The 21,291-nt window shown below is 42.6% G+C and overlaps 1 protein-coding gene and 1 non-coding gene across 2 annotated transcripts; both read left to right on the plus strand.

Annotated features, from left to right (window-relative positions):
• The first annotated feature begins 6 nt into the window (after nt 1-6).
• Nucleotides 7-21,291, plus strand: LOC115108147 (thimet oligopeptidase-like). The gene is made up of 14 exons (XM_029632171.2): nt 7-115; nt 6,217-6,423; nt 7,068-7,216; nt 7,631-7,738; nt 10,011-10,113; nt 10,700-10,857; nt 11,149-11,284; nt 15,048-15,190; nt 17,880-18,106; nt 18,385-18,586; nt 18,981-19,167; nt 19,347-19,475; nt 19,613-19,749; nt 20,002-21,291. Exons 1-14 carry the CDS (start codon nt 103-105, stop codon nt 20,161-20,163), a joined length of 2,061 nt encoding a protein of 686 aa, XP_029488031.1. The 5' UTR covers nt 7-102; the 3' UTR covers nt 20,164-21,291.
• On the plus strand, nt 10,397-10,531 carry LOC115108800 (small nucleolar RNA SNORA16B/SNORA16A family). The gene has a single exon (XR_003860391.1). It is a non-coding gene; the product is annotated as a small nucleolar RNA SNORA16B/SNORA16A family (small nucleolar RNA).

The following is a 21,291-nucleotide window of genomic DNA, read 5'->3' on the forward strand; positions in this document are numbered from 1 at the left end:
AGACGTCATCACTACGTAGCTGAAGCATGCCCACACGTCGCTTTATCGGCAAACACAGACTGCAAAGCGCTCTGAAAACGTTGGTACTTGGTTTTCTGGAAGATGGCACCGACAGGTGAGTACGAAATGAATCCATGTTAGTCTTTCCTAACACTTCATTGACAAATGAATACAAACTCAAAGTTATGCATATTAATACGTCTGTGCTTGGCTTTCTGGTTTTCTGGATGCTACCTAGCTATTAACGTTAGCTACCTGCTTTTTAGCAACGTTAGCTAATATTTAACGTTACACACTAGTTTTACTAGGAATTAGTTGACAAAATAACGGAATAGTTTGCCGGAAGGCAGATGTCAAATACAAGTAAAGTTCAACTTTGCCGATTGTCTATAGGGTTGGTTCTTATGCTGGGCCGGGGGGTATTGACATAAACGTCTAATAAAACATACATCAGACTTTCCAAACGTGGGTATGTTGTAGACTCACTTCCTTTCCCGCTCACTGTCAAAATAAAAGTCCCGAACGTGCGCTATACCTGCACAAAAAAAGCAAGCACTTGTGCTGTGGGGGACTTCTATTTTGACATGGGGTAAGCAGAGAGGAACTTCGTGAGTCTTCAAACGACTCACATTTGAACATTATGTTTAATTACATGTGCCATAAGAAGGCAGGGCAAACCCTTTTTGGTGATTTCTGGTATATCATCAAAATGAACCAATCGCAGCACGTTTTTGGAGTTGCAGTTACCATTGGAAATTAAGGTTGAAAGTTAAATTGTATGTGACTAAAACAGAAAGAACCAAAATGATTCCGTTGCTGCTTCCTGTTGACAAGACATTTTGATAAATAGTCCAATGTCAAAACACAGTTAACGGGCGTCCTAACCAATATGCAGAAACAGTTCGTGATTATAATGAAAACATAGCAAATGTTATGTTTATCTGCTCATACATGTGCAACAATCGTATTACTTATAAAAAAAACATTTTTTGAGGAGACCCTTTATAATCGGCACAAACACTAAAAACTCGTTTTAACAAGTGGCAATGAATCACTTACAGTGCCTTCAGAAAGTATTCAGACCCCTTGACTTATTCCATATTTTGTTACCTTAGCCTTATTCTAAAATGTATTTAAATGTTTTTAAAATTACCTCAATCTACACACAATACCCCAGAATGAAAAAAACAAAAACTGTTTTTTTTTAGAAATGTTTGCTAATTTATATGAAATATCCAATTTACATAAGTATTCAGACCCTTTAATCAGTACATTCTTAAAGAACCTTTGGGAGTGATTACAGCCTCAAGTATTCTTGGGTATGATGCTACAAGCTTGGCACACCTGTATTTGGGGAGTTTCTCCCATCCTTCTCTGCAGATCCTCTCACGCTCCGTCAGGTTGAATGGGAAGCGTTTTTGCACAGCTATTTTCAGGTCTCTCCAGAGATGTTTGATCGGGTTCAAGTCAGGCTCTGGCTGGGCCACTCAAGGACATTCAAAAACTTGTCCTGAAGCCACTCCTACATTGTCTTGGCTGTGTGCTTATGGTCGTTGTCCTGTTGGAAGATGAACCTTCACCCCAGTCTGAGGTCCTGAGCAGGTTTTCATCAAGAATCTCTCTGTACTTTGCTTCGTTCATCTTTCCCTCAATCCTGACTGGTCTCCCAGTCCCTGCCGCTGAAAAACATCCCCACAGCATGATGCTGCCACCACCTTGCTTCACCGTAGGGATGGTGCCAGTTTTCCTCCAGACGTGACGCTTGGCATTGAGGCCAAAAAGTTCAATCTTGGTTTCATCAGACCAGAGAATCTTGTTTCTCATGGTCTGATAGTCAGGTGCCTTTTGACAAACTCCAAGCGGGTTGTCATGTGCCTTTTTACTGAGGAGTGGCTACCGTCTGGCCACTCTACCATAAAGACCTGATTGGTGGAGTGCTGCAGAGATAGTTGTCCTTCTGGAAGATTCTCCCATCTCCACAGAGGGACTCTGGAGCTCTGTCAGAGTGACCATCAGGTTCTTGGTCACCTCTCTGACCAAGGCCCTTCTCCCACGATTGTTCAGTTTGGCCGGGCGGCCAGCTCTAAGAATAACTTTGTCTGTTAGTAAACTTAAACCAATCATGACGTGGCATAGTATATCAACAGTGACAATGGTTGGCTGCTATTTGAAGCTGCAATATGAAACTTTTTGGGTGACCCTACCAAATTCACAAAGAAATGTATTAGAGGTCGACCGATTTAATCGGAATGGCCGATTAATTAGGGCCGTTTTCATAATCGGAAATCTGTATTTTTGAACACCGATTTTGGCCGTAAATTTTTTTTTTTTTTACACACACCTTTATTTATCCTTTATTTAACTAGGCAAGTCAGTTAAGAACACATTCTTATTTTCAATGACGGCCTAGGAGCGGTGGGTTAACTGCCTTGTTCAGGGGCAGAATGACAGATTTTTACCTTGTCGGCTCGGGGATTCAATCTTGCAACCTTACAGTTAACCAGTCCAACGCTCTAACCGCCTGATTACATTGCACTCCATGAGGAGACTGGCTGTTACGTGAATGCAGTAAGAAGCCAAGATAAGTTGCTAGCTAGCATTAAACTTATCTTATAAAAAACAATCAATCATAATCACTAGTTAACTAAACATTGTTGATGATATTACTAGTTTATCTAGCGTGTCCTGCGTTGCATATAATCGATGTGGTGCGTATTCACGAAAAAGGGACTGTCTTGCTCCAATGTAACGATAAACATCAATGCCTTTCTTAAAATTAATACACAAATATATATTTTTAAACCTGCATATTTTGTTAATATTGCCTTCTAACCTGGTTCGTTGCGAACTCTGTGAAGACTATTTCTTCCTAACAAAGGGGGATGATTTAATAAAAGCGCATTTGCGAAAAAAGCACAGTCGTTGCACGACTGTACCTAACCATAGACATCAATGCCTTTCTTAAAATCAATACACAGAAGTATATATTTTTAAACCTGCATATTTTGCTAAAAGAAATCCAGGTTAGCAGGCAATATTAACCAGGTGAAATCATGTCACTTCTCTTGTGTTCATTGCACACAGTCAGTGTATATGGAACAGTTTGGGCCACCTAATTTGCCAGAATTTTACGTAATTATGACTTATGGATGCCACCCGTTAGATAAAATACAGAACGGTTCCGTATTTCACTGAAAGAATAAACGTCTTGTTTTCGATGTTAGTTTCCGGAATCGACCATATTAATGACCTAAGGCTCGTATTTCTGTGTGTTATTATGTTATAACTAAGTCTATGATTTGATAGAGCATTCTGACTGAGCGGTGGTAGGCACCAGCAGGCTCGTAAGCATTCATTCAAACAGCACATTCGTGCGTTTTGCCAGCAGCTCTTCGTTGTGCTTCAAGTATTGAGCTGTTTATGACTTCAAACCTATCAACTCCCGAGATTAGGCTGGTGTAACCGATGTTAAATGGCGTTCTAAACGTCACTCGCTCTGAGACTTGGAGTGGTTGTTCCCCTTGCTCTGCAAGGGCCGCAGCTTTTGTGGAGCGATGGGTAACGCTGCTTCGAGGGTGGCTGTTGTCGATGTGTTCCTGGTTCGAGCCCAGGTAGGGGCGAGGAGAGGGACGGAAGCTATACTGTTACACTGGCAATACTAAAGTGCCTATATGAACATCCAATAGTCAAAGGTATATGAAATACAAATCGTATAGAGAGAAATTGTCCTATAATTCCTACAACCTAAAACTTCTTACCTGGGAATATTGAAGACTCCTGTTAAAAGGTTTCAATTGTTCTCATGTTCTGAGCAAGGAACTTAAACGTTAGCTTTTTTACATGGCACATATTGCACTTACTTTCTTCTCCAACACTTTGTTTTTGCATTATTTAAACCAAATTGGACATGTTTCATTTTATTTGAGGCTAAATAGATTTTATTGATGTATTATATTACGTTAAAATAAGCTCATTCAGTATTGTTGTAATTGTCATTATTACAAATACATTTTTTATTAAATCGGCCGATTAATCGGTATCAGCTTTTTTGGTCCTGTTTACAGTCACGCCACACCCTTACTGTACCCACGTGACCTGTTACTATAAAAGGTGTGGTGTGACACACTGTCCATTACTTCACTCAAACCCCACAGAGGTGGAGGAACGACATGAAAGATTGGCGACCTGTTATTCTTCTGAGAGAACCAAGGTTACATCCATAACCCAACGTTCTCTTCTTTCGTAACGGGTAGCCAAACAAACTATGGGAGAGGCTGTAGCAAAGAGGTCTTTTGAACAACAGAGTGAGAACTCACCATTTAACTTAGTCCAGATGAGTCCCTGGGACATCCTTTAATCCACCACAGGATGCAACAGAATATAATTACCCAACAGGTAACACAGAATTTCAACTACACGAGCGAGCTGAAAGCTAGAACTGACAACACAAGGTTTCAATTGGGTGCAACAGCACCACGAGTGGAATAGCTCTGTACAGTCGTGGCCAAAAGTTTTCAGAATGACACAAATATTCATTTTTACAAAGTCTGCTGCCTCAGTTTCCATGATGGCAATTTGCATATACTCCAGAATGTTATGAAGAGTGATCAGATGAATTGCAATGAATTGCAAATGAACTGAATCCCCAAAAAACATTTCCCCTGCATTTCAGCCCTGCCACAAAAGGACCAGCTGACATCATGTCAGTGATTCTCTCGTTAACACCGGTGTGAGTGTTGACGAGGACAAGGCTGGAGATCACTCTGTCATGCTGATTGAGTTTGAATAACAGACTGGAAGCTTCAAAAGGAGGGTGGTGCTTGGAATCATTGTTCTTCCTCTGTCAACCATGGTTACCTGCAAGGACACACGTGCCGTCATCATTGCTTTGCACAAAAATAAAAATAGCTTAACAGGCAAGGATATTGCTGCCAGTAAGATTGCACCTAAATCAACAATTTATCAGATCATCAAGAACTTCAAGGAGAGCAGTTAAATTGTTGTGAAGAAGGCTTCAGGTCGCCCAAGAAAGTGCAGCAAGCGCCAGGACCGTCTCCTAAAGTTGATTCAGCTGCGAGCTCGGGCACCACCAGTACAGAGCTTTCTCAGGAATGGCAGTAGGCAGGTGTGAGTGCATCTGCACGCACAGTGAGGCAAAGACTTTTGGAGGATGGCCTGGTGTCAAGAAGGGCAGCAAAGAAGCCACTTCTCTCCAGGAAAAACATCAGGGACAGACTGATATTCTGCAAAAGGTACAGGGATTGGACTGCTGAGGACTGGGGTAGTCATTTTCTCTGATGAATCCCCTTTCCGATTGTTTGGGGCATCCGGAAAAAATCTTGTCCAGAGAAGACCAGGTGAGTTCTACCATCAGTCCTGTGTCATGCCAACAGTAAAGCATCCTGAGACTGTTCATGTGTGGGGTTGCTTCTCAGCCAAGGGAGTGGGCTCACTCACAATTTTGCCTAAGAACACAGCCACATCCTCAGAGAGCAACTTCTCCCAACCATCCAGGAACAGTTTGGTGACAAACAATGCCTTTTCCAGCATGATGGAGCACCTTGCCACAAGGCAAAAGTGATATCTAAGTGTCTCGGGGAACAAAACATCGATACTTTGGGTCCATGGCCAGGAAACTCCCCAGACCTTAATCCCATTGAGAACATGTGGTCAATCCTCAAGAGGCGGGTGGACAAACAAAAACCCTCAAATTCTGACAAACTCCAAGCATTGATTATGCAAGAATTAAGCACATCCTGCTATCAGTCAGGATGTAGCCCAGAAGTTAATTGACAGCATGCCAGGGCAGATTGCCGAGGTCTTGAAAAAGAAGGGTCAACTGAAAAATATTGACTCTGCATCAACAATAAAAGCCTTTGACACTTATGAAATGCTTGTAATTATACTTCACTATTCTATAGTAACATCTTACAAAGATATCTAAAGACACTGAAGCAGCAAACTTTGTGAAAATGTATTATTTGTGTCATTCTCCAAACTTTCTGCCACGACTGTACTTCTGATAGTACACCTGCCACAGTATATTCGAATCACATGAACAATACTGAAACTCTACCTAGTTCATACCACATGCCATTGAATGCCATGACTCATCCTCTGCATAGTGAAACAAAACATTTCCTCATACACTTTAGAAGTAGGCCTTTTCCAATACGAACCATCCATCTCATGTCCAACCTTTCTTTCACCCAACAGAAGAGTTGGCATCTGGCACTGGTGCGCCAGTCTGTGCTGACAACCGCCTGCGCTGGGACCTGACCCCCGAGCAAATCAATCAGCTCTCGGATGAGGTTATTGCCAAGACCAAAAAGGTATATGACTGTGTCGGGGCCCTGGACCTGGCCAGTGTTTCCTATGAGAACACCCTGAAGGCTCTCGCTGATGTGGAGGTGGAGTACACAGGTGGGTGTGACTCCAAAATAGCATCATTTCTTCAACCCCTTTCCTGTATGACCACAGTGGATTGAAATGAATAGGTTATGATGTGTAGCGGGTTCAGTCCATAGCAACCACAACTAGCATCTACTCCACTGGCCTTGAAAGCGATTGGGAAAATGTCTGAGTTGGCACGAACGAGGTATGCAATGGTATAGACAAATCAGCACTTTTTACATAAAAACTAGCTGACAAGCCAATGCTCCCTACAATAGGCAGTGGACACTGGACTCTACATGTTAAATCAGTCAGTTGTAGCCGTTTATAGACTCAAGGCAGCAAATGACCTAATCCAAAAGAGCTTGTTTTTATCATCGCCTTACTGCTTTTCATAATTTTAGGCCTTTTGTTAAGACTGTGCGTAGTGATGAAATAATCTACAAAACCTAAGCCTATGTTTCAAGCTGACAGTGGTCAGTTTAGACTGGTTTTATAAACTGTTGGTGCGTGCTACACATTGGTAATGGATTGAGTCCCCCCCATTTCAGTATGAAAGCACTTTGACCACTGAAAAAGCACGATATATAATCCTCATGATACATAGCATCACGTACAATGAAAATGACACTCGTAACAACTGCTCACTTTTACATTTTGACGTGTTATTCCAGTGGACCGCAACATGCTGGACTTCCCCCAGCATGTGTCCTCCTCCAAGGACGTGCGCACGGCCAGCACCGACGCCGACAAGAAGCTGTCGGAGTTTGATGTGGAGATGAGCATGAGGGAGGACGTCTACCAGAGGATCGTGGCACTAGAGGTGAGGAGGGCCGTGTGAGATCAATATGGAAGATCCCAATAGTCCGTAGATAAGATGTCAATAGTCTGTAGTTGCTTCCTCCTCATCTCCTTATTCTTCATCTACACTGATCTGAAAATGCACACAGTGGATGTGCTTTCATCTTCCCACTTCATTATATCAGTACCAATAAAGGAGAGGAAAAGGTGATCCACTTTGACCTATTGAGCTGTACCTAGGAAGATCTCTATAGCCTGTATGTTTTTACATGTTTTTACATTTGTTCTTAACTGACTTGCCTAGTTAAATAAAGGTAAAATAAATCAAATCAACATGCTCTTGCCTCATGTTGTCTTCAGAATTATCCCATGGCTATGTAAAGGTTGCGTGGAGTATCATTCTCATTGACTGAGTTCTGCTTTTAACCTCTCACAGCGCAAGGTTGACGGTGACACGCTTACTCAGGAATCCAAGAGGTACATGGAGAGGCTGATCAAGCTGGGCCAAAGGAATGGTCTCCACCTGCCCAAAGAAACACAGGATGTAAGAGACTTTACCGTTTTCAAAGGAAGTGACCTTGATGGATATCACGGCCACGCTCATTTCCAAGTGGATCGTTCCATTTAATTTCAAATGGTATCTCTGAGAAATGAACCCAAATTGGCCTTTTCAATTCATAGGGTCATTTAGCTGTTTGATTTAGAATTTTAATACTCTTTGAAGTATCCACAAAAATATTTAAAATAATTATTTACGTGTTTAACTCATTTTTGGCCCTAAAAAGTCTCCATATATACTTCCACATTTTTTTTGCAACTGGTACTGGCTGACCTTCAGATAAGACTTGTGAGGCCTAGAGTGTTCAGACGCTACAGACAGAAGTAGGCAGATCGGCTGTACTGACTTGTGGAGGTCATAGAGCAAAATAGAGAACACCCCCTTCCATAGAGGGGTCATAATAGTTTTCAGGCCAAACTGTTCAGACGATTTTGTGATGGCCGATTTTCGGGATGTCTCATGGTCTGACAAGCACTGCTCTAGCTCTGTCACCTTTCACTGCAGATGCGGAAGTGCGATATAGCTGGATGCTGTGGATTGAGACGCATCCAATGCAAAACAACCTGATATCTCTTAAACTGACAGACAATTTTGGGGATTTCTGTAGTATGCTATTTAGATTACCTTGGGGCGTGGACATCGACCTCGGGGGGTTAACAGTGACGCGAGGAATCCAAATGAATGGTCAAAAGCCACCCACGGAACACCCCCACCCCCCCAATGGCCAGTATACAGTATCAGTTCTCTATGTTTGACAGGTAGTATGAAACTGCGGCTTGGTGTATTGTTTATTCATACTATGTAATGTATTCTCAGTGAAGTTGGTGACGTTTTTCCCCCCTGGTCAGAGAAATTAGCCATTTTGAAGTCTTGTATTTTTCCCCCATAAATGAATGTGAAAGTACTACTTTTGACCATGGATGCAGCTCTTCCTGCTGTTACTGCCACACCCTTTTATCCATATAGCTGATTTCTTGTGCTTATTAAATGGACCCTTTTGCAAATTTGGGTAGAAAACTAATAACTTTTGGCCATGATGAAAATAAAAGGTTTGGTCATCCATACAATTCAAGCCAGTCCTCAATGAAAGCAATTCAAACACACACCTCTTAGGCTTAACCTGTGTCCAGGAAACAGACAATGTATGTTTAGTTTATTCCCTTCCAAAAATGTCTGGATTCAACATTCCTGGTGAACAAGCAAACTAACAGCAGTTCTTATGGTTTCAATGTTATAGTCTCTAATGGTAAAAGTCCCAAATACACACTGTATATTGTTTTGTAATGGTATTGGGTTGGGTTTAATGTTAAATGTCACTAGTCAAACAACATAGAAATGTTTTCTAACCATTTTCATTGAACAACAAAAGACTGCTCTGTAATGGTTTATAATTGTATTATTTTATTAGGGATGTCACATTTTAGTCACTAGCCCATTTCTCCATCACAGTTTTGGACTTCATATGAGAATTGCACCATAGGGTTAACCCTCTCAGAGAGCTGCCATTTGTTGGATTATTTCAGAGGAGTTGGGTTGCTAAGAGACCAACTGAATTGATTTCATTGAGGACTGCCTTGGTTTGTGAGGATGACCACACTATTTATTTTCACCATGAGCAAAAACTATTGATTGTCTACCCAAAGTTGCACGAGCATTTTCGTGATCCATTTAAGAAACACAAGAGACCAGCAACATGGATAAAAGTGTGTGGCAGTAACAGCAGCATCTAGTGAGAAAAATCTGGTATTTTCACTCTAATTTATGGGGGGGGTGCAAGTGACTTCAATGGCTAATTTTTCTGAACAGCGGAGGAAAATCCACCAAATTCACTGAATACATTACATAGAATGAATAAAGAATAATATAAGCCGCAGATTCATACTACTTGTCAAACATACAAAATTAATACTGTATACTTGCCTTTGGGGTGGTCCGTAGGTTTTGGATTACGTCTTAATCATTAAGAGGTTTCATATACTATATTTATTGAATAGTAAATGAATCCTATAAATTGAAATGGCCAATTTTGGGTGCAGTCGATTAAGCTTGATTTCTCACAGTTCAAATGATCTTGAAACAATGTTTCAGGAATGCTAATCTTATCTGTTCCCAACAATTGATTTCAGAACAATCTGAGATGGTGGGTGTCAATCTTCTTTCTTGTGTTTTTTTGAGGTGGAATGACTCGTGTTATACTCTGATCTACAGTAGGTTCATTGTTGTCAACTTATTGACTTTATGTATCTAATCCAAACAGGAAGTCAAGAGGATCAAGAAGAAGCTGAGCAACCTGTGCATTGACTTCAACAAGCACCTGAACGAAGACACCACTAGTCTGACTTTCACCAGAGAGGAGCTGGGTGAGACATGTTCACGCGGCCTGTTCTGAGATCCCATTTCTGTTGTTGGACCTTTGCTCATAGAAATAATGGGTACTATCCACTAATGGCAATAATGTGTACTATCCATTAATAGTAACTAAATATTACTCAATAGTATTGGTATCAATTCCAATTTGTTAAAATATCTTCATTAAAAATAGATGGCCCTCTGAATTTGAATTTTAGTATACTATCTACTGAATTGAGTCAGTGTCCTGAAGTGAAATTCATCCCAACCTGGCTCTTTACAAGCTATAAGCTCCCAGGCTCCTATCGAACCCGTCTCTGTTCTCTTGTAGCAGTCACCATCAAAAGGATGCAAAAAAAACTAACTTCCTACGACAGTTGCTGTTGTTCGACCTTAACTGATTCCGCAACATTAAGGGGAAGGACACTTATGGAAACTGTTGTAGAATTTCAACGTTTCATTCTTAGCTATATGAAAGATCTCATGTGTTTTCAGGTTTCTAATTTGATTGCTTAAAAAAAAGAAGAATCAAAAATCACTAACATTGAAAGTAAATCCATAAGTAGGACTTGTGACGTGTCTGACGATGCACTTTAGGCGGTCTCCCTGAGGACTTCCTGAGCTCGCTGGAGAAGGATGGGGACAAGCTGAAAATCACCCTCAAGTACCCCCACTACTTCCCCACCATGAAGAAGTGCTTCATCCCCGAGACCCGCAAGAAGCTGGAGGAGGCCTTCAACTCTCGGTGCAAAGAGGTGAGCCGTTGTCTGTTTTGTGTGAGACCGAGATACTATCCTGTACTGGGAGAGCGTTGACTAGAGAAAATCGCTGAGCCCCTGAGAAACTCAAAGAAAGTCTTAAGCTGCCTGAAATGAACGTTTACGTTTATGTCGGCCAAAATTGATAATAGACAACAGTTGTGTTTTTTTTCTCTGAGCACCAAGGAGGATAACCTGTAAAGGACCAAGGATAACCTGTAAAGTTACTTAAAATGGTCCCCTGGAATGAATTTCAGCCCTCACCCTCTGTCTTTTACCCTGGTGTAGAAGAACTCTGCCATCCTGAAGGAGTTAGTGGAGTTGAGAGCCCAGAAGAGCTCCCTGCTGGGTTTCACCACCCACGCTGACTTTGTCCTGGAGATGAACATGGCCAAGTCTGGCAAGAAGGTGGCCGGCTTCCTAGGTGGGTGTTACTGATCGAGATGGGGTACAACTATCTGAAAGGTTGTTATGGTCCGTTGTTCCACTTCTAACTGACCAGTGTATATTTAACTATTCTTAGCTGCTGTCAGTTGTATCAGAAACAATGTAGTGCTTCAGCTGCTTCACTATACTGCCCTGACCCCCCTGGCCGTAACCACCCTGTTCCGTTTTAGTAAAAGTATTGATGTCATATTGTATTTGTTAAGGGCATTGCTCACAATCAACTATGCATTAACAAACACAACTGCTACAACACAAAGTGGTTCACATTGCAAAAATGGAATGACAGCAGTTCACACACATGTTTTTTTCTGCATAGAAAAGTATTGGGCCAGCCACCCTAAGTGTTTTTTTTAAATTGAAATGTTTCATAATTTTCAGGATGGAAAAACGTTTTCAGTGTAAACCATGTAGAAAAGATAATGGACTTATTTTTTAATTTTTTAATAAATAAATCATCTTTGAGAATGAACAATCAGCAAAATGGTACATTCAGGGGTATTTTTGTCATGGCATGGGGCCCCCATCGTTTTTGTTATGTTTGAGTCATTCCGATAGCATAAGAACACAGCCTAAGCCATGGCAAAAAGTGTAGAATTGCAGGAAATTAGCTTTAAAACGGCAATATATTCTATCAGCCCCATGGCAAAATGTGTAGAATTGCAGGGAATTAGCTTTAAAGAGCAACTGAGCTTCCCGATTTGGCCTCATTTTGAAGCTTGGTCGTTAAGAAATGCTTAGCGGCCATGACTGAAGCCAATCAAGAGTTGCCTTGGGGGCGTGGTTTGATGTGTGTGTTTCATGTCTTTGCCATTTCATTTGAAGATGAGGACTTCTCTCCTCCTGACTGACTCGCCATCTCAAGATGTTCTGCTAATTCAGTTCTATGTGTGGACTAAAGCCTTCACAGACCTTGTGTTTAGCCAAGCTGACAGCAGCTGGCTAGCTGATTTCTCTGTCAAATCAGTTATGGCGTTGATAGCAAGAGCCAGTGCCTGGAATGTGTTTCATAAGGCACTAGTTCTACAACACCTTGCAACAAAAGTAGCTTGCAACTTAGTTTCAAAATGTCATTGTGTCATGTAAAGACTTGTTACCATGGAAATAGTATCAACTGCGAGTTGAATGACCTGTCCGGAGTAGGCTCAGCTGTCCTACAACACAGTATTCTATAACTGGCTAGTTTTGTCTCGCCTTTATTCTCCTTATGTCCGCTGTTAGATCTTTCCCGGGGGACAATTCCCTGAATGACTAATGTCCCTAGGCTACATGTGTGGACACGTGGAAACATCGCCCAGCTTGAGTGTAGATACATTCTCTCACGTCACCCCGCTCCTCCGCTCCCTCCACTGGCTTCCAGTTGAAGCTCGCATCCGCTACAAGACCATGGTGCTTGCCTACGGAGCTGTGAGGGGAACGGCACCTCAGTACCTCCAGGCTCTGATCAGGCCCTACACCCAAACAAGGGCACTGCGTTCATCCACCTCTGGCCTGCTCGCCTCCCTACCACTGAGGAAGTACAGTTCCCGCTCAGCCCAGTCAAAACTGTTCGCTGCTCTGGCCCCCCAATGGTGGAACAAACTCCCTCACGACGCCAGGACAGCGGAGTCAATCACCACCTTCCGGAGACACCTGAAACCCCACCTCTTTAAGGAATACCTAGGATAGGATAAAGTAATCCTTCTCACCCCCCCCCTTAAAAGATTTAGATGCACTATTGTAAAGTGGCTGTTCCACTGGATGTCATAAGGTGAACGCACCAATTTGTAAGTCGCTCTGGATAAGAGCGTCTGCTAAATGACTTAAATGTAAATGTAATGTAAAAACTTTTTATGCTGTAAATATCATATTGATGTGCTTATGAAGACGGTATGCCTACACATACACTATGTGGACACGTGCACGTCGAACATCTCATTCCAAAATCATGGACATTATTATGGAGTTGTTCCCCCCTTTGCTGCTATAACAGCCACCACTCTTCTGGGAAGGCGGTGACATTGCTGCGGTGACTTGCTTCCATTCAGCCATAAGAGCATTAGTGAGGTCGGGCACTGATGTTGGGCAATTAGGCCTGGCTCGCAGTCGGCTTTCCAATTCATCCCAAAGGTGTTCGATGGAGTTGAGGTCAGGGCTCTGTGCAGGCAAGTCAAGTTCTTTCAGACCGATCTTGAACAACCATTTCTGTATGGACCTCGCTTTGTGTACGTGAGCATTGTCATGCTGAAACAGGAAAGGGCCTTCCCGAAACTTTTGCCACAAAGTTGGAAGCACAGTATAGTCTAGAATGTCATTGTATGCTGTAGCTTTAAGATTTCCCTTCATTGGAACTAAGGGACCTAGCCTCAACCATAAAAAAAACAGCCCCAGACCATTATTCCTTCTCCACCAAACTTTACAGTTGGCACTATGCATTGGGGCAGGTGGCGTTCTTCTGGCATCCGTCAAACTCATATTAGTCCATCAGACTGTCAGATGGTGAGGCATGATTCATCACCCCAGAGAACGCATTTCCAGAGTCCAATGGCGGCAAGCTTAACATCACTCCAGCAGGCGCTTGGCATTGCGCATGTTGATCTTAGGCTTGTGTGCGGCTGTTCGGCCATGGAAACCCATTTCATGGAGCTCCCGACTAACAGTTATTGTGTTGACGTTCCTTCCAAAGGCAGTTTGGAACTCTGTAGTGAGTGTTGCAATCGAGGAGAGACTATTTTTACATGCTTCAGCACTCTCTGGTCCCATTCTTTTAGTTTGTGTGGCCTACCACTTAGCAGCTGAGCTGTTGTTGCTCCTAGACGTTTCCATTTCACAATAACAGCACTTACAAAAACAAAAAGTATATATACAGTGTGTACAAATGGCGTGAGGAGGTAAGGCAATAACTAGGCCATAGTAGCGAAGTAATTTAGCAAATTAACCCTGGCTCGCTAGCATTATGTTGTACAGCCAAAGGTAGCTACTAGCTAGGTAGTACCAGCTATCTTGTACTTAGCTAGCAAACTTCCAAAGCATTTCAACAGATATAATCCATTCCTGGCCATATTGTTTAAATGCATTGGAAGTTTGCACCAATTTAATGGGAGCCCATTTTCACTCCTATTTGTTGAGCGAAATGTGCGTGCGTTGCACCCATATACAGACTTGACAACATTGTCCAGTAATTCCACATGGCAGCTGGGTGCTGACCACAACGCATTGTCTCAATTGGGCATCATTGGCAAAAGTGGGCATGTAAGTAATTCATACCCAACCCTCAAGTAAGTTGTGACGAATGCACTTACAAAACTCTGTTTTGGACGAGACTTACTTTATGACCAGTTATCCTACTTAGTTTGTATTCCATTTTGACACTAGAATAAATGTTTGACTCATATCAATGCCACAAACTGCATGCAGAGACATAGAAATGGTGTCCACGTGTTCATCTGACTCGGGGAAATAGATAAAGGGCCTCATTGCCAAAATCTTAGAAGTATTCATTTAAAACAGCAACATTTTGTCTCTGCGGCCAATAGGGCCTCTAAAATGTTCAGTCGGTGACTGCCATTGACCACACACTGCTATGCAACCTAAAGTCCATTTTGATCCAGACAAAAAACCTTACACACACACTGTTTCCACCCCTCACGTCTCTGCTCCAATGTGTGTGTTTGTCTGTGTCTCTCTGTGTTTGGGAGGGATAAAGCAGAAGACACATTTCCTTTGGGTACATTTGACAATAAGGTCATCTTCCTTTTCTCCAGAGGAACTGGCCCGTAAGCTGAAGCCCCTGGGGGAGGAGGAGCGCCATGTCATCCTCAAGCTGAAGAAGGAGGAGTGCCAGAAGAGGGGCCTGCCCTTCAAGGGCGAGTTATACGCCTGGGACACACGTTACTTCATGACCCAGGTAGGCCATAGGTAAAAACAACAAATGTCTGCAGCTCTGTTTTTCTGGGGACCCAACAGGATTTTTTTTTAAACACCCATAAATACATTGGCATTGGGGGGGGGGGGGGGTCAGAGTTGCAGATTGCAAAGGTTATTCTGCTGTTGTATTACATAATTGCTATACCAGTATGTGGAAAGCCTATATTTATTAAAGACACAAAACAGTTTAATGTGAGAAGCAGGGATTGGTCTGAAGCCCAAAAAAGAAAGGGAAGTTCACAAGCACCACAATGCCTACTCCACCCATGCACTACCAAGGTTTTCCATCACACAGCTTTGACACCTACTACATGAACTATATGTATGTTGTACTTCAATCAATGTGTAGGCAGGTTACTTAGGATTGAAACTTTCTCAAACATTCTAATTTATACTCATAGAGGGGCTCCCACAATAATGTGGTTTGGCAGTGATTACAGCCTCGACTCTTCTTGGGTATGACGCTGCAAGCTTGGCACACCAGTATTTGGTGTGTTTCTCCCATTCTTCTCTGCATATCTTCTCAAGCTCTGTCAGATTGGATGGGGAGCATCGCTGCACAGCTGTTTTCAGCTGTTCAATCAGGTTCAAGTCCGGGCTCTGGCTGGGCTACTCAAGGTCATTCAGAGACTTGTCCCAATGCCACTCCTGTGTAGTCTTGGTTGTGTGCTTAAGGTCGTTGTCCTGTTGGAAGGTGAACCTTCCAGACGGCCAGCTCTAGAAAGAGTCTTGGTGGTTCCAAACTTCTTCCATTTAAGAATGATTGAGGCCAGTATGTTTTTGGGGACCTTCAATGCTGCAGAATTTTTTTGGAACCTTTCCCCTGATCTGTGCCTCGACACAATCCCGTCTCCGAGCTCTCCGGACAATTCCTTCGACCTCATGGCTTGGTTTTTGTTCTGACATGCACGGTCAGCAGTGGGACCTTATCTAGACTGGTGTGTGTGCCTTTCTAAAGTATGTCCAATCAATTGACTTCACCACAGGTGTACTCTAATCAAGTTGTAGAAACCTCTCAAGGATGATCAATGGAAACTGGATGCACCTGAGCTCAATTTCGAGTCTCTTAGCAAAGGGTCTGAATACTTATGTAAATAGGGTATTTATGTTTTTTTATGTTTTAATACATTTGTAAACATTTCAACAAAAAAAAACATGTTTTTGCTTTGTCATTATAGGGTATGGTGTGTAGATTGATGAGGGGGAAAAAAACAATTGAATCCGTTTTGAGTAAGGCTGTAACAAAATATGGAAAAAGGGTCTGAATACTTTCCGAATGCACCGTATGTCATTGAGGGGGGAATCGGATCCTTTTCTTTTCTCCGTAGGTTCTTAACATAACAACAGGTTGGACAGAGTCATTCATATAGATGTAGAGGTCTTTAGAGCCTTTCTGCCTTCCTGATTTCTGTAACCATTATCTAATCTGTGCAATATTGACATAAACTCAGAACCACTTGTTTTGCAAATATGGTCCTGTTTTATCATTTGCTGTTCTGATCAATGGCCAGTTCATTACCTCTTGTCATATTTAATATGCAGCTTAATATTATGTTTGTATTTATACAAATAGAAACATTGTAGTAAGATGGTCACGCTACAATAAAACAAAATTACAATATGCCTATATCTAAAAAAACAAAAAAAAACAGCCATGATATTTACAGTGCCTTCAGAAAGTATCCATATCCCTTAATCCAGATTTTGTTGCTTTGCAGCCTGAATTCAAAATGGATGACATTTTTTGGAAATGAAATACAGAAATATCTCATTTACATAAGCATTCACACCCCTGAGTCAATACATGTTAGAATCACCCTTTGGCAGCGATTTACAGCTTTGAGTCGCTTTGCACACCTGGATTGTACAATATTTGCACTTTTTTATTTTATTCTTCAAGCGCTGTCACTTTGGTTGGTGATCATTGTTAGACAGCCATTTTCAAGTCTTGCCATAGATTTTCAAGTAAATTTAAGTCAAAACTGTAACTAGACCACTCAGGAACACTCAATGTCGTCTTGGTAAGCGACTCGGCAGTGTATATTTGTTTTGTATTTTAGGTTATTGTACTGCTGAAAGGTGAATTTGTCTCCCAGTGTGTGTTGGAAATGCTTCAAAAAGGTGTCACATCGTTGGTTCTAATTGGACATGTGAGAGTGATAAATTGTACGATGTACAAGCGGGTTGCATCTCAACTTATTCCGTCCAAATAAAACCAAGGCTGACGGTCATTTTATGGATGCTGTAGTCTTGTTTTAATCCAACGTCTAGAATTTGAGCTAGGTTTGGGCAATTATGCTAATGACTTTGTGAAAAATCCGGCATGTGTTTCTCCGTAACGGCTGAACGGATCATGTCGTGTGTGTGTGTGTGTGTGTGTGTGTCAAGAGTGTGTTGTGTACTTTCAAGTTTATTTCCAAAGTTTCATCGACGTTGGTGTCATATTAGCTTAGATATGATGGTAGGAAGATTGCAATTTAACGTTGAGCATCAATCAATCCCTACTCAAAATATATAACATATTTAAAATAAAATAAAATCATAGCTCTGTGTTTTTCACTGCGGTGTTAGAGATGACCCAGTGGGCTGTGTGGTCTATATTTGCCCCTGAAGGGATAATGTTTTTGAAGTGATGAATTGAATCTGTCCTTTGCTCTTCCCCCCTGTAGGTGGAGGAGACCCAATACGCGGTGGACCAGAACCAGCTGAAGGAGTACTTCCCCATGGAGGTTGTGACCCGGGGCCTGCTGGACATCTACCAGGAGTTGCTGAACCTCACCTTTGACCTGGTGGAGGGGGGCGCCCCCGTGTGGCACGATGACGTCACCCTCTACTCCGTCAAGGACCGCACCACGGGCACGGTGGTAGGCCAGTTCTACCTGGACCTCTTCCCACGGTGAGTCGGAGGAAAACGGAAAAGATTGAAAAGGGCAGAGGATTTTAAAGATGGCCGCATACAATTAGTTATGTATGATGATTGTTTTGATATAACCATCTTTTTTTAATTAGGATTTTAATAGTTTTTTGGGGGGAAAGTCTTTATTTCATTGCTCTGAATTTGTCTACAGCAATTGAAACGGAGAAGAGTCCACCTTTTCCTCCTCCACATTATGGGGGAGACACTGAAATAAAAATGTTTAGCCAGTCATGGTGGTTGTGTGTAACCCTTCCCAGCGAGGGGAAGTACGGCCACGCGGCCTGCTTTGGCCTGCAGCCCGGCTGTCTGCTGTCGGACGGGACCCGGCAGATGGCGGTGGCGGCCATGGTGGCCAACTTCAGCAAGCCCACGGCCGACGCCCCCTCCCTGCTGCAGCACGACGAGGTGGAGACCTACTTCCACGAGTTTGGCCACGTCATGCACCAGCTCTGCGCTCAGGTGTGTATGTATACGTGTGTGTGGTGTCATTGCTACTATAGAGTATACATTGTTGTGTAATTCCTAAGCACTGAAATGAATGTTTGACTGAGTAAAGGCATTTTAGTGTGATGGTTAATATATTTCCTGCTCTCAATACGTCATTGGCTATTTAATACCTGTAAAATCAGTTTTTTTTCCAGTTTTAATACCTGAGAGCACAGTGTACTCCATCAATGACCATTCACTATAAAATCTATATTTAATATGGTATAGAAAATGTAATCAAACCTATATGAACACCAAAATAATATATCCCTCCCCTTTCCTGCCCAGTTTGATGTCTAACAGTAGTTCTACCACAGGATGCGGGGATTAACAGATGCATGTGTCTCTCCACCTCTGCTGCTCCCAGGCGGACTTTGCCATGTTCAGCGGGACACACGTGGAGCGGGACTTTGTGGAGGCGCCGTCCCAGATGCTGGAGAACTGGGTGTGGGAGAAGGAGCCCCTGCAGCGCATGTCCAAACACTACAAGACGGGTGCCCCAATCCCTGACGACCTGCTGGACAAACTCATGAAGTCCCGCTTGGCCAACACGGGTGGGTCACCATGAAACAACAACCCTGGCTCTTTCATAGAACACCCGACTTAATAACACCTCTTACACCAGTGCCGGTGTTTAGGTTACTGGGCAGTGGTCACCAACACGACTCCTGAAGAGCTACTGGGTTTAAATGCTTCAGTGTGTTAATGTGTTAACCCTCTCCCTCCCATGCAGGTCTGTTTAACCTGCGTCAGATCGTACTGGCCAAAATGGACCAGGCCTTACACACCAAGAATGGGCTGGACCCGGCCGAGGAGTACGCCCGGCTGAGCCAGGAGATACTGGGCGTGCCTGCATCCTCAGGTCAGAGACAACCTCAACCAATGGGCCATAGCACTATCACAGCTGTAGTTTGGTAGCCTGTTCCCAGATCTGTTTGTGCAGTCTTGCCAACTCCTTTAGTTATTGTCCTTTTTTTCCCTTCGCCATTGTGCCCATAGGAACCAACATGCCAGCCACATTTGGCCACCTGGCGGGTGGTTACGATGCCCAGTACTACGGTTACCTCTGGAGCGAGGTCTACTCCATGGACATGTTCTACGCCCGCTTCAAGCAGGAGGGCATCATGAACCCCAAGGTTGGCACAGCTAGTTATTTACAATGCTGTTTTTACACTTGACCATCCGCTCTTATCGAGTAGTTGGTATCAGGCGTCGTTGGTTCTTGATGCTAGTGAGCAGTGACTGCCTGCAGCCCTCAGAACTGGAGCCATGTAGTCTGACTGGCCTTTTTGAACTCCAAATGATTTCATCATGGCAAAAATGTCATTGTTGTCAGCTTCAATGGTCATCTGCTTGATGCTGATGAAATACATTTCAATCTCTTCTAGGTGGGGCTGGGCTACAGAAACTGTATCCTAAAGCCCGGAGGCTCGGAGGACGCTGAAATTATGCTCAAGAACTTCCTAGGGAGGGAGCCAAAGCAAGAAGCTTTTCTTCTGAGCAAAGGATTAACGGTAGAGCTGGAGGCAGACACTCCATGTGCCTGTTGACCAATCAGAACCAGCTCAGTGTAAACGCCCACCCCAACCAATCATACACTTAGGACACGGGCACAAGGGACATATATGTTCTAGAAAAAACAATGAAAACAAGAATTGATGCATGCTATTTCACCCTTTTGTGCTGTGTTTTTTTTTTTTTAGTTTGGAGATGTTTTAAACTATTGTATGCAAGTAAGGTTGAACAAAATACATTAAGAATTGACTTGACCCATTTGTCACCTTCTGTCAGTTTTCTCAAAATAAGTAGCTCTTAAGGGGTTTCAAACTTATTTAGTTAATTTTATACTAAGACGTTCACAGGCCGCATTAAAACAGCTCTTAGGCCGCATTTGGGTCTTAGGCCGCATGTTTGAGGCCCTGATATGCAGCCAGTATCATATAGATTCAGTATCCTTTCTGGTGAAACAAGGCGTAATACTGTGTCTCATCAGTATTACATAAGACTAACTCCCCTGAGAATGAGTCTGTAGCCTTGAAGTACACTCGCTGCCATAAAGCTGTTACAACGCTAGTCATCATGGTTGTATAGCAGTAGTACATTCCAAATGAAGTATAACCTCGTATTACAAAGATTTTGTTAGGTGTTTTGTTAGGTGTTTTTTAACTTGCACTACCAGAAATATTGAAACAGATGTTGTTGCCAGTCCTAGCCAGAGGCAAACTCAGGCTTGACTCACTTTATAAGCTCTGTAGTTAAATACCCTGATGATCAAATGAACTCCAGGGATATTCCTGTCGTGTTCTGAGGATTTCGTTTGGTAAAATGGAGCCCGTGTCAAAACAGCTTAAGGGTAGTACAGTACTGGGGAACAAACATCATGATGTATGGTCAGGGTAATGAGCTGGAATGCCTAGTCATTCTGAAAATTAAGTACATTAATACAATATCTCAGATCTCGTAACTTATTTGAGAGGCAAGCAACTATAACCAGGTTATACTTCTGTATGAAGCTTTTCTGAAATATCTTATTTCTATTAAGTATAAATAATGGGATATTTCAGAAAAGCTTAATGAAGCATTAAATACATGTTATGCTTAAGTATAATCCAAAGCTACCCTTGTTGCAGAATATTCTTAAGTGTTCCCACGATAAAATAAAAGCCCAGTTTCTGAGA

Source organism: Oncorhynchus nerka, linkage group LG24 (assembly GCF_034236695.1).
Source record: "Oncorhynchus nerka isolate Pitt River linkage group LG24, Oner_Uvic_2.0, whole genome shotgun sequence".
In the NCBI taxonomy this organism is placed as follows: Eukaryota; Metazoa; Chordata; class Actinopteri; order Salmoniformes; family Salmonidae; genus Oncorhynchus; species Oncorhynchus nerka.